The sequence below is a fragment of the Haemorhous mexicanus genome, chromosome 5 (genome assembly GCF_027477595.1).
Source record: "Haemorhous mexicanus isolate bHaeMex1 chromosome 5, bHaeMex1.pri, whole genome shotgun sequence".
In the NCBI taxonomy this organism is placed as follows: domain Eukaryota; kingdom Metazoa; phylum Chordata; class Aves; order Passeriformes; family Fringillidae; genus Haemorhous; species Haemorhous mexicanus.
The window spans coordinates 41,704,412-41,718,488 of record NC_082345.1 but is presented as its reverse complement, the minus strand read 5'-3'; the positions used below and the strand labels follow the sequence as shown (position 1 = coordinate 41,718,488).

At 41.3% G+C, this 14,077-nt stretch overlaps 1 protein-coding gene across 1 annotated transcript; it reads right to left on the bottom strand.

Annotated features, from left to right (window-relative positions):
- Nucleotides 1-5,781: 5,781 nt before the first annotated feature.
- On the bottom strand, nucleotides 5,782-8,578 carry IL22 (interleukin 22). Its single transcript, XM_059847884.1, has 5 exons — nucleotides 8,341-8,578; nucleotides 7,486-7,551; nucleotides 7,246-7,389; nucleotides 6,968-7,033; nucleotides 5,782-6,556 (listed from the first exon to the last, which is right to left on the bottom strand). Exons 1-5 carry the CDS (start codon nucleotides 8,530-8,532, stop codon nucleotides 6,443-6,445), a joined length of 582 nt encoding a protein of 193 aa, XP_059703867.1. The 5' UTR covers nucleotides 8,533-8,578; the 3' UTR covers nucleotides 5,782-6,442.
- Between the last annotated feature and the right edge of the window lie 5,499 nt (nucleotides 8,579-14,077).

The window sequence follows — 14,077 nt, the reverse complement described above, 5'->3', positions numbered from 1 at the left end:
TTGCTTTGTTCATCTCAGCAGCTCCATAAAAACCACATTTGTTGCCTTGATCTTCAGACAACATGATTCAAAACTCTGAGGCAAGCCCTTCAAAGTATTCTAGGTCTGAAATGTTTGCCCAAACTTCTGAACATATATAAGTTTATAATTATTAATCTGTCACTTTGGGAAAAGAAACATTTTATTTATCACAACATCATGACATTTTATTTATTTGCTATTTATATGGCAAGGAACAGGAGGAAATTTATCAATCTCTCTTATCTTGGTTCTGATAATGAGGTTGAGCCTAAGCCTGCCAACCAAATCTTCATACTGCAGGTCTAATTCTCTGGTTTACTCTTCAGCAGTGTGGAGGAAAAAAAGAAGAGTGGCTCCTGTCTTCCTATTTTCAGAGAAGCCTCACATATTCACCTCCCCTACCAACAGAAAGGGAAGTCCATAACTGCAAGTACCAATGGAAAACAGGAACTGAAAACTGAAATCTAATGCAGTTACGCTCTTACTGCTGAAACGTTCCCAAAGTAAAACAGCACAGAAAAAGCTTCTTGATTCTGGTTCTTTCCCTTGCCCTTGGCTTGACCCACGAGCACCACGCCACCCTGCAGTCCATGCCTGGAATGCTCACGGCACAGCCCAAGGCTGGGCGCGGAGTGCGAGCTCATCGCGCATCGCGCGGCGCCCAGGGAGGCACCAGGCTCTCCCTGCCTGCCAGCCCTGCTGCTGACAGGGCAGCAGCTCAGCTCTGCTAGCTGGCTTGCTGGCACCAAAGCTAGGGCAGATGACTCATATGAGGCTACTATCAAAATGAGGAGAATATGTGGTGTTTTAGCAATTTGCAGGATCAGAGTCTTGGTCACTGATTTGTTTCGAGTTCCCAGAAATCCAGGTCGGGTAAGAAGTGAATCATTGGCAGATATTAAATGAGGGCAACAATGACAACGCTGAGCAGCTCCCTGTTTTGGAGGCTACAAGCTCACATGCCAAGTTTAGCCAGATATCTCATGAGCAAGTAACTGTCCTGCATTTTCTGAGCCACACGTGGTTCCCATCAAGCCAAGATGCTTTCCTAAACCGAATTGAACCTCTATTACATAGAGGAGAAATGAACACAGTGTTGATGTTCACGTTAATGACTACAAACCAATCATATTTTTTGCTAAATGCTGTCTTTGACAAACAAGCACTCTTTCTTTTTGAGCTGTCAAAGTAAAAATAAGCCCCAGAGTTGATAAGATCCTCAAATCTGGTAATATCTACTTTAAATCTTAGTCACACCATTTATTTATTTGGTGACAACATAAGAAAAAGAGAGAATCTGGAATTTCTTCCCCTATTCAACACTGTCAGGACCCACATTTTAAAGGATAACTATTGAAAGAGAAAAGCTGGTCAAACCAGAAACTTTACAGATGTTTTTGGTAAGAAGTAAGACAAGGTCTGGGTATTTTTAGACCAACAATAAATAAAAGGTCACTGCAAAGACAAGAAGCATCTAAACTTTATTTTGGAACCTCTGCTTCTCAAACAAGTGTTAATACACTAGATTTTCATGAAAAAGCCTTTCATCAGAACAGTCCAAATCACTTCCATTATCTGTGTTGAAGCATTTATTTTAAAATTTTTTTTGTAATATAATTAACCCTATGAATACACAAATGACAAGTCTGATCTTACACACTTTGAAGCCTATAGGAGCTTACGTTTTACCTTCTGTGGAGCAGGACCAGATACAGGATGAACTGATCCATTGGAGAGCTCTTACATCACAAGGCCTAATCAGAAAGTCAATCTTCATGATTGCACAGCTTTTAGACTTTACCACAGATGCATGATTGCCCCATTCTTTTCAGTTCTTAAGGAACATCATCACTATTCTTTAAATGTGCAGCAGGAGTCAGAAATCTTTCTTTTGGAAAAAGCTGTAGAATAAAGAGAACTTTAAATTGGTACAATTTTGCAGTTTTTGGAAAATAGCATCACTTTACATTCAGTCATTTGAAACTAGGCCTACAATTTCCAGGAGAAAAGCCTTACTGGTTCTTGAAGAAGCAACCATAAAACAGTTTCAAGTTAGTTAAATACATATTCATGAATCTGCTTTTTTTCAAAATATTTTTATCCATGCTGCCCATAGCTGAAGAGAAAATATTTTTAGTTTAGAAGATAGCCCTATTTTTTTTTTAATCAAACTTGGGTAAGAAAAATGGCCAGATCCTGGAAAGATTAAATTCTGTGCTTTAATCCTTCACACTGGAGAAATATTTACATTTGAGTCCCATGAGCTAGTTTGCTGAGGACAAATGGTTCTTCTCAATATAATTTTTACTTTAATTTCTCCTTAGGGAAGCAAAGATGTAGGAATCTTTTCTTTCCAAACCACTTGTCATAGAATTCCAAATTAAACTCTAGAATTTTATATATGTGTATTTGCCAGGGATTTGTAATATAAAGGTTAACAGAGAGAGTGATTTCCTAGACTTGAGAAGAAATCTTTTCACTTGCATTGCTGTTTAGCACTTTTGTTCGTGGTGAAGTTCATGCAGTTAATCTGATAATGTCTGCAGCTTTGTGTTAACCATGAAAAAGGTGTCACAAATGGATATGTGCTATGAATCATATGTAGCCCCAGAAGTGCCACCAGCCTTTGCATGGTCTGTATTTCGTTACCTCACCCAAATCTGACTTTCTAACATTCTTGAATGTTTCTTAGAAATACAATCCTGGTCTGGATCCCCAGAGAGGTTGCATTACTTTCCATCTTGAATATGTTATTCTACATATTTTGTTTGTTTGAGGGTTTTTTGGTTTTTTTTTTTTTTTGGTTGGGGGGGTAGTGGCCTGCCAATAATACCCAGGGTCCCACAGAACTGCATTGTAGGTTTTTCCTTCTTTCTGTGGTCATTACCTAGACTGAAAAGTTTGTCAGGCATTTACCACTATTCACTGCATTCCATACCTCCCTCAGAGCAGCTAATTGTGTAGCTAAGTGTGCTTTGAAGCACAAACTGACATAATCAAATGCCACTGATTTACGAACAGGAGAGCTTCAACATTTTGCATTGCCTAGAATATACTTCCAGCAGCAAATTGGAAATATCAACCCTGTATTATTCTAGGTCACTTGGGGAGTATTTATTCACACATTGAATATCTGAATCTCTTAAATGAGTAACACTCCAGGCAATGTATTTAAGACATGTTTCTTAAACTGTCACCAATACTTACTCAGCAGGATGTGGAAATTTCTGTTCATGCTTTGGGTTCCTCTCTCTTCACAATATGACATTTCAGAGGCAGTTTTATAAATGTTTTACACTTTTCTATGTAGGGAAAAAAGTGCCTGTTCTGGTCACCTAATGTAAGAGAAGGGGAGGAAGAGTTGATGAAAAGCAAATTTGACAGCAGAGTGGTCTGTGAATTTTTGCCCAGGAAGAGATCCTGCAGCCCCTGTAGTGGAGGTGTCCTCAGTGTGGAGCAGGTGCTTTCCTAAGGTTGCTAGTCGAGGATCTCTGGGAATTGCAAACAGTCTGTGACTTGGAGGCAGAAAATGGAAATGAAAATAGGGCAACAGGAATTAGAGTTGCGTGAATAATGGAGTTTCTCTTTGGTGGCCCAACCAAAAAACTGAGCCAAAATAATTCATTTGGTGTAAGCCCAAAGCACTTGTCCAGCTCAAAATGAAACAGCTCATTTTGCTTACATATCTCTTTTCAACTTTTGAAAGAAATGCACCTAAAACCAAAACACTAACTATGTAGAAAATATCAGAAAAAAACATTCCATTTTTGAGCTGGAACTATTAACTGAATTAAAACCCAGCTTGCCTGACTGAAACTACATTTTTATTTTCTTTTGGTCAGTAATTTTTTGTCCCAGACATTTTCTCCTGTTTAAGGGAAACCTACTCCAACTTGTACTTCCTTTGTTCAAAACTGACCATCACCACCATCCTTCACACATCCTCAAGTCACACATACCCTGAAAGAAAACCTGTGAAGGAAATTCTACAAATTTTGCTGTGTGGCATTTCCAGGGCACCAGATAGAGGTTTCTGTGGAAAAGTCTTCCAACTGGTGGCTTTTAGGGTTGGAGAAGTTAATGATTAGTCAACTTCATTTTTACGCTTTTGTGGACAAACAGATTTTAATCTGGGTTTAGCCCCAGTGTGGAAAACTTGAGACTGATTTGACATTTCTGGGTAGGGCAGCTCAGTAAGGACAGTGTGGAAGAGACCTAAAGGAAGTAGAAGAAGGAAATAAGTTGTTTATCCATTTTTGAAGCGATTTTATCAACAAGAAACAGCATGTATGTGGCTCATGGTCTGGTCTTCATTCATCATTAAGGAACAAAACAGGTACTTTCAGGGTAAAGTCATGTTATCCTGCCCAAAGCCACAACCTTTATAAACTACTAATGCAGACTGGGGAAATGACACCTGTATAATTCCTCTTATCCTCCAGCGACTGTAAAGAGAGACAGATGTAGTTCAAGGAAAGACTGTATGTCAAAGGTCAGTGAAGTGAAGTGAACTATTCATTTGGTGTTTAAAATCCCTTCCTTTGCTGTCAGTTGTCAGAAGTTTGAGTGATAAGAGAAAGGATGCTGGCCCATAGCTCTTGACAACATCATTCCTTACCCCAGAAGAATGGAAATATATATCCAACTGAATATATAATAAAGCTTAAATCCCTGAAACTGTCATGCAGCACCAGATCCTGGCTGCCTGTCATTAATGGGCCACTTCTGCCTTGACTGTGAACAGGCATATAAATCATGTCTTGTGATATGCAAATGAAAGTGTGGGGAAAAGTAAACCATGTTGAATGAATGTAGTTTGACAGGTAACAGGCATCCATCACCCAAATGGATCATATGCCAGTCTAATATGTGATTTCCCACAAGAAAGTGTTGTGATTTCAGTTCACATAAACTGTTTTAAAAATAGGTATGGATGGATGCCTTTAAATCCATCTTTAATTTGCTCTGGCTCAGGAACAATATTTTTTAAATGTGGACATGATACTTGTTGCCCTGATGAATGAATGGTAAGGCCTCCCTCAAGAAGACTTCAGCAGTTGCTGGAATCTGCTATTACATATTTCTGATTATTTGGATGCTTTCTACCCCTTTAGCCTTGGTCCAGTCACCAATATCCCTGGCTACACCAGAGCAACTCTTTTGTCTTTCCAGCAGACATTTCTGAAGGACATGACATGATAATGACAGATTAAACTGTGCTTCAGGGACTTGGGGGTTTTTTTTGCCTTGGAGTTTGTGTTGAGAACAGGCAGCAAACATTCTTTTCTGAAGGACTCTCAGATGCCTGATGCTGCAGAACACCATTTGTGCTCAGTATGCTGTGGATGGGCAGTGGGAATGCAGAGCTCTGAGTTTTCATTAGCAGCTGCTGCCTGTTTGTCTCCACATCATCTGGCCCATGGGGACACTTTGGGACTTTTCAACAGCAGCTGCTCCAGGGGGAACCTGTCTCTGTGTGTACCGAGGCAGAACCAGTGAACCAAACCAATGGCTTTCAGGAGTGATGCTATTTTTCCCACCATCCCCTACAAGAAAGGCTGACTGACATGCTCCCCACTAAGCCCTGGCCTGTGAGAAGTCAGAACTGCAGGCTCATGGTGAAGAAGCATAGCCCCAGGCAGAGCTTGGGTCCTTTCTGGGCACAAGAATACAGCCACTGCTCCAGCAGCTCCACAGGTGCAATGTGTGTCATCTCCCTTGTGTTGGAAGAAAAGACAAACAACTCTGCAAATGGCAATATTTGAGGACCAAAATATTTATTTTAATAAATTAAAGTGCAAGCATTTATAAAACGTTCAATCTGCATATAAATATCACACAGCAGTGTTAATTTCTGGTAAAGCTTCATAAATACATTTCCTTGAATATTTTTCAATTAATCTATATAAATAAAAGTATTTTATAATTATTACCTTAAAATAAGTTACCATTAAATACAAATGACAAAAATTACTTCTGAAATAGTCTGAAATACCAACTTTTCAGGCAAAGGTCAGAAGGGGGCAACAAATGCAAGAGAGATTTCCAAAAAGGAGACTCAAAACATCCTGGCTAAAACATCACAACATCACTGCCTTAAAGAAAGCTGATTCATAGGTGTCAAATTTCAGTGTACAAAAGACAGAAATGGTTGCCTCATTCCTGTGGAGAAGAGGAGGACAGAACACCGCTTTTGTAAATAACTAATGCCCTGTGTTGCAAACAAGAGGCAATGTCCTGGAGTTTTCATTTTCAAAGAAGGCAGAAATATGCATCCTGTCTCTGCCCACTTAGTTTTCTAGTTTTGGCACAAGTGAAAAATATACTGCATCTAGGGGGAATCGACATAGCTGCAGCTAATCAATCTGAGTTATTGCAAGAGATCTGCAGAGACATCTCTTCAAGCCGATCCAGAATTTTTTCAATTTTTCTTCTTGTTCCCTCCCTTCTTTGGGGCATCAGTACAGGCATTTTCCATGTAGTCAAAGAGTAAATCCAGCTCTCCAATGGCTTTAGTCTTTCCATTTTCTCCCAGCTATAAAAGAGCAGAGTGCAAATCTTAGCAACTTAGTGGGGTTTTTTTGAAAATTGAAATTAGAATTGTCACAGAAAATGAATCAATAATTTACTTTCCTAATTCTCTTACACAGTTCTGTTAGTGTCATTATATCATAAGATATAAACTAGTTTGTTCAAATGAAGACTAGCATATAAGTTTCCTGAAATCTAATTTTTTAGGGTTTAAATTACCATAACATGTGCAGCGAGCTAACAGGACAAGTGAGGGAGGGTTAGAAGGGGAAACACCATTAATCTCCTATTTAATGCCCTTGAAGGCTTCACGTCCTAAATAATCTCAAGTGTGTTTCATAATTAGGTCAGCCTTAATCCAGCTAAAGGACTGGGGTTTGAAATTCCTCCTTCTAAATGTTTGGGGGAAATGTACCTGTTCCATTTTGTTCTTCATTTGTTCCAGGTTCTTTTCCATGTGTTCTCTCTTTCCTGAGAATTGCTAAAAGAAAGGAAACATCCAGACATAAGATGGATGATGTATGCAACGATGTACTATTTTTTTTCTTTTTCACACCTTTCTATTAACTCTGACTTTCATATCTTTGATCTGAGGTTTCCTTTCATATCACTGCCTTTTGCCACCGCTTGTAGCAGTCTGAGATTTAGGAGCAGCAATGAGAGTCACAGGGAAAGAAACCCAGAGTTACTCACACAACTGCTCAGCTCTGAGGTCAGGGATGCCAAGAACTGTGCCACCTCCTCAACATAAGGGTACTGGCTCTTGACTTCAGTGAGGAGAACATCTTTTACTACGAGCTCCACAACCCTCTTCATCATGTAGCAGCGGTTGTTTTCCTACGTATGAAAGTAAGAGGTCATGTTAAACCAAGGCAAGAGATCACTCAGTGCTGCAGAGGGATGCAAAGAGCAGACTCCTCATGTAAGGCTTACCCTGATGTTAACAAAGAGCTGCTGCCCAATCAATCTGTTGTCCGTGTCCTTGTCTGAGGCACTGGCCTGAGAGGAAAAAGGAAGAGTCAAGTGGTGACGGGAACTTTACTTAAAAATTAGTAATAAACCCAGAGGTTTTCATCAGCAATGAAAGTGCAGGTGAAATGAGGGAAGGGACACCACAGTCTGTTACAGACAAATAAGCTTGGACATAGTGTCTGTTTCTCCCCTCAGCTGAGTGAGATTCAAGGTCAGCATCACAGGAAAATAAATAAGCTGAGGTCTGAACTTGTATCCCCCACTTAAAAGTCAGAAGTCATCGTGGTTATGGTGACTAAACCAGATACTGCAGGTGGCTGACCTCACAGCGGCCCCAGGGCTGCAGGGAGGTGCTCGATGGTGTGCACCCAGGGAGACCCACCCATGGCAAAAGCAGCCAGGAAACCTGCCCCAGCAGAGCACCTAGGACACCTGAGCATCTGCTTGGCTGTGACCAGAGTAATGGACAGGCCCAGCTCCAAATGGCCTGAGCAAACTGAGAAATCTAATGTCATATTTCACAATTCACCCACTTTGGCATCAGATGCTTGACAAGAAGCAGCTGTGCTGTTCCAGGGGCTGCCTTTCCCCTGGGGAGCAGCAGGAGGAGAGGCAGCAGCTTCCCCTGGCTACAGAGCCAGCAGGCGATAGACCTGCTCCACACACCCAAACTCTGCCTTAACTGCAAATCCAATATTTTTCCTTTTCTGAAGAAAGGCAGGGGAGAGAGGGAGGAGTGCCAAAGGCTAGAAGTCACAGCAGCTCAGAGGAGTAGGTCCTCAGATCCCACCGCGAAGAACACACAGATGACTGTACCATTTTAGCCAGGGTGTAGGTGCGATTCCTGATGTAGGGCTGCTGGAAGTTGATCTTCCTGAGCCTGCAGGCAGGATGGGCACTGGAAGCCCCTTTCAGAGGCAGGGAGCTGGTGAGAAGAGGGAGACAGCAACAGCAGCAGAAGAAAACCCATCCTGGGAAGGAGTTGGCCAAGGAGTGCAGGGAGGCCATGGCTCAGGGTGTGAAGCTGTCTGTCCCACAGGCTGCAGACCGGGGCTCAGCCCTGATGGCAGGAGACAAGGCAGCGTTAGCACCAAGGAGAGCGGGTCTAGCAAAGTGAGAGCAGCACAAGGGCTGCAAGCCTTACCTTTGCTGTGATTCTTGATGTGCTCTGCAGGAGGTGAGCTGCACCTTATATAGGGCCACCAACATCTCTCTCAGCTCTTTTTTTTTTTGGGGTACTGGTGGTGAAATAAAAATGACATCAGCAAGTCTCTTACTTTCCAGTATCCTCTTCTGAGAACTACCTAACCACTTCAAAACCCACAAATACAACTTCAAGGCCACCATAATCTTTAGTTTCCTATAAAAAAAGCCAAATATTCATGTGGGGCAAAGCAGGGGCTTTTACCAGGGTAGGAATCCTGACTTCTTTTTGCATAAAAATATTTGAGAATTGTGAGTTTGTGCCTCCTGTCCTAATTATTATGCACTCACTTGATTGACAATTTGATGGCAGAAAACCATTAAATCTTCTGTGGTACCACACTGGTTTCACTGCTGCTGACTGGTGCACACAAGTGATCAGAGACAGACCACCTGTGGCTCCTACCCTGAAAATACCCTTCCCCACACAGTGGCCCACTGGAGTCACTGGCCATCTGCACATCACTGTGCAATCCTCCCTGAGAGATCAGAAACTGTGTAGGACCAACACCGCATTTATCACGTGCCTGATTTCCAAATTCCCTTTTTCAAAAATATCACCTGCATTTAAGGCTGTAATCAGGTATAATGACCAGAGCTGTGGTCATGTATCAATCCAGGTGATTTCCATGTTCCTAAGGCTCTTCTGCTAACATGCAGGCAGTGCTGCACCTTCAGTCTGAAGTGCCATGCAGTGCTCCAAACAGGACACTGCACTCTTTAGACAGTAATTTTCAACCCCTCTGTAGACAGTAATGCATGAGAACACAGAACTGGAACAAATGTAAACTCCTGGTTTTCTAATACCCACAAGGTACACAAGTGACAAACAGGAGAAAAGAGATCTGGAAAACCAAGGCTTCAGCTCTGCCTCTGAGAGTGGATATCTGAGCTCTGAGGGTGGGCATCCATCTGGCTGGGCTCCATTCTTTGTGACTCAGGTTCTCAGGACAAGAGCCATTACCAACCTAACCTCATGGTCTGAAATGCCCAGATTTTTTTCTTCCACCTGAAAGGAAGCAGTTAAAAGCTGAGTGGAATGAGGTTTAATCTTTAGTCCCCTCTGATGCCTCTGCAGAATGAATTTATCTCCCCACATCTCAGTCCTGCCTCAGTTGCCCTTAGATACCTGGTACATCAGCACTGCACAGATCTGTGCCCTTGAAGCTGAGTCCTGGAGCCATCATCACCACCTCCTTTTCCATGCCCCTCTCAGGTACCCATTCCCATGACCAGCCTCCAACAGCATCTTGACCACAGCAGGCAGCAGAAACTGAGTCTAGACCCAGGATGTCAACAGTCTAGTTCACACCCAAAGGTACCACAAGGCTATTCGAGAATATATTTCTAAACTCTTTTCCTCTTATATTTCAAGCTAATAGTTCCAGTGGGGGTACAGGTTAATGAGAAGATGAAAGGCTGAGTTTTACATAACCGAAGGACAGATGGTAAAGACCAAACTGGGAGAATCCTGATGGATAGGCTGCTTTGAAGTATTGACCTTCCCTGAAATGTATTTCCATTAACTCCTCCCCAGGTGTTAAACACAGTCTGTTAACCAAAGTCTGTTTCTAACTGAGGTTTCTCCACCAGCTCATCCATCAGAACTGAAGTCCCATACTCACAACAGGAGCTGTGGACAGGCACACAGATCCCCTGTCCTCTTGTCCTTCTGGCAGATGTTACCTCTCCATCCCTTTGGTCACTCACTCATCAGACACAATCCATCTTGCCTGACCTCTTTTGGTGGCTCCAATCCCATGGAAAGGGTGCATGACCTAAGCAGGTCCTGTGCCACGCACATAGCTCAAACCACCATGAGGAGCACACCTCATCCCTTGTCCTGATGGATATTTTAAAAAATCAGGCAGATTAATGAGGAATTAGATGCTGAATCCTTCTTCTGCCCCTTCCTATGCATTAATTACAGGATCTCTTCTGTCTTCCTGCTCTACACTGGGACAGACCTATTTTCATAGAAAACCTTAAGTTAGTCTCCCATCTGTATTGTTATCCATCTCAGCCATGCTACATTTTTGGTTTCGCCATCATGTCCTCCTTCTGAGGCTGCTTCACTTGTTTGTTTACCTTGCTGTTTTTCAGACACTGAGATGCTGAAATGCATATTTCAAGTTCATTAATTCACGTTTTGCAAATTGGTTTTATGACATTCCTAAAGCTTTTGCATTACTTACCTTTTTGTTAGCAGCTGTGAGTTACAACTATCTTTCATCCCTCTAGCTTACTCTGAGTATGGTCCAGGCCCAAAAGCAAACAGCCAAGATGTTACTGGACACTAACAGAGCAGACTTTATATTTCCCATCTGATGTTGAGCAGATCCTTCCTGGCCTCTTCCCAGGACTATTGGTGCCACAGAGCCATGGTGCAGCCACAGTCATGGCTTCAGCAATTCCTTGTAACACATCAATGGGATTTCTTTGGAGGTGGAAATATGCCTCCCCTTCCCAGGGTCTTGCATTTCTGTGATGAGATTGCATTGAACTAGTCACAGTTACCACCTCTTTTCACTGGCTCACCACACCCTGGATGGGAGATGCACACCCAGCAATACATCCCACGGAAAGATGGGGCTGAAAACCTGGGCTAGTGCTCCAGGATCTTACTCCAGTCCCCAGATGAAGTCCAGAAGAGACTTCAGCTCTGTGTTTTCTGCTACATTTGAGGAAGGGTTTATTTTTATTCTTGTTCGAGGAGGAAATACTTTTCAAGACTTTTCAAAAACAAGGTCTTAAATCATCACTTAGGGTGAGCTTCAGGGAAATTGCTTGGTTAGATTCCCCTTCTCAAACAGGCTTCCCTGAACTGCACAGCAGGAGACATCAGTGGAAAGAAAGCTGCCTTTCATTTAAAATGTGGTACTCTGGATGAAACCATCACTGGAGGCTCTTGCTTTGTGGAGAAAGAGTAAACTGGACAAAATACATCTGAAAAATGAGGGGGAAGTAATTTTCCTTTCTTATTTCATAATTTTTTTATAGGTTTAATGATATTTTTAATATTTAAGGCTAGTAACACTGTTTAAAATATGAAACTCTTACAAGAAAATATGTGTCCTCTGCTTTCATTTTAATTAAAACCTACCAAAGACCTTTAATCTTCTGTAAAGTACTCTCTATTTTTTTCAAGTATAATTAATTAAGGTAATTATTTTGGAATTGTTCACAGGTACTTTTTCTCCCTGGTACCACCCCGAGAGTTAAGTGTCTATCCTATCATTTAACTCACCTATAAACTTTTGAAGCCTAATTAGATGGAACTTCCCTAATTCATTAAGAAACCATAGTGGTAAATATTCTCGACAATGATTTGTTGACCCATTTTGAAGACAGAAGATTTTTTGGGGAGGACTGGAACTCTGCATCACATTTGCTTCTAAAGCCACAGACACTTCCTTCTGACTTTGAATGAGGTCACAGGTGAGCAACAAATACTGTACTTTGATGTCCAGCTGCTTTGTGTATCAGCATCAACATACCAGCATGCAGGAATCCTCTTGGGCTTTAGTACATTTTCAATCAGGCAGGATTATACTGCACTATTGGAAATGGCAGGACTGGCCACTGGGCTAAATACTGTCAAGAGTGGGCATGAGAAAAAGTGAGCCTGTGTACTGTGCTCTTGGATCTTTTATTTGGCAGTGAGATTCTCCCCCCTTAAACCCTTGTATGAATAGGCCATAGGTCATGTAACACCTAAAACTGAGCACTCAGTCTCTCATTTTGCTCCAGGTCACACTAATCCCCTCATTTTGCTCCAGCTCAATTGTGAAGCACTCAGCTGTCACGTCCATTTTATCTCAGTTCTTCTCTGCTTTTGTCCAGACTCTCAAACTTCCAAAGATTAAAGTAGACTATAAAATTGTTTCAGCTCAAGCTCCAGTAAACTTATTTTAGTCAGCACTCTGTCCAGCAATGAAAACCTCAGTAATGGAAATAAATTCTTCCCTACAAAACTTGAAAATAAGCTTTCCTGTAATCCAGCCATTCCTTATGGAAACCTAGTATACAGGCAAATGTCTTCTGGGCACAATCATTAGGAAGGGCAGCAGGGATTCAATTTCTGCAGAGGAAATGGTACCAATACAGAGACTGAGAGAGGACATGTAGCATTCGACTGTTATATTTTGGCTTGATTTTTTTGTTTTGGTTTGGTTTTTGGTTTTTTTCTATTTCTTTTTTTTAACAGGTTTAATGTTATGTAAGAAATTGTAAGTCCTTTGGAAGAAGAACAAATAGCATCAATAAAATTGCTTAGCCTGGGAATATTAGGTGATTGAAAAAGACCAGAGACAGTTCTCAGCACAGGCACTGCTGACTCAGGGTTTTTGCTGAGGATGGGCAATTTCCTACCTTCTCTGGCTGTAACATCTTTGTAACACAGAGTAACACATTTCCTCTAACAGTAACACTTTGGCTTTTATATCTGATCTTTCATCAAAGATCTTTGTCTCTGACCTGCACTTGGTTTTGTTACATAATTTTTGAGACTCCTAAGTATAAGATGCAATATCATAAAGCTGGTATTTCATATCATAAAACATCCAAGAGGAAGGGAAGTCATTGCCTCAATTTTAAATTACATTCTGGCGGGGAAAAAAAACAAAAGAAAAAACAAACCAAAACCAACAAAATAAAAACCACAGCCATACACACACAAAACAAAACAAAACAAAAAAAACCCAACCAAAATAAACAAACACACAAAAACCCCCTTTCTGTTTTAAATAACTTTATTCTCAAAAACATTCATATAGTGGAGATACAAGAGAAAGTTACCTAGAGATAAGTTGAGACAACACTATATTGCTGCTATCAGTGATCTTAATGTGTTAATACCACATTATTACCAGGACCACTTAGTAGTAAATTCTACAGCAGTCCCTAAATTATTAACTAATTAATACAAAAACAGCAACAATGTTTGTTGTGTCAATGAAACTGCAATAGATCCTAGTCCAGCAGTCTTGCTCCTTCAGAAAACTCCTGCCAACATCAGTAAAAAATAAAGAAGTTTTAGTAAGACTTATCAACAGCAGTCAACACTCAGTTCACACAGAGGTGAAAAAGAAAATTCAGACCATCTCAGTGCACAAAGCCCCAAAGGCACCACTATTAACCCTTCCACCAGATGGCAACTCTAAATTCAGCATGTAAAGTCATATACACATTGTAAGACTATCACTTTATGTAGTGACCTACATGTGTCCAACTATGTCTTGCGAGCAGTCACATCAGGTGAACTGAAACTTTTGAGCTTCCCGTTAATGTGTGGTGTGGTTGCACAGCCATGACTCAGTAACATGATGAAGTGGAACTAATGACATACTGT

What these genes read in the sequence shown, in the direction of transcription:
- IL22 (XM_059847884.1), bottom strand. Translation starts at nt 8,532, where the DNA reads ATGGCCTCCCTGCACTCCTTGGCCAACTCCTTCCCAGGATGGGTTTTC. An exon ending in AGCTCTTTGTTAACATCAGG is followed by an intron (nt 7,390 to 7,485) that starts GTAAGCCTTACA and finishes TTTCATACGTAG; the next exon opens with GAAAACAACCGCTGCTACAT. An exon ending in CCTCAGAGCTGAGCAGTTGT is followed by an intron (nt 7,034 to 7,245) that starts GTGAGTAACTCT and finishes CCTTTCTTTTAG; the next exon opens with CAATTCTCAGGAAAGAGAGA.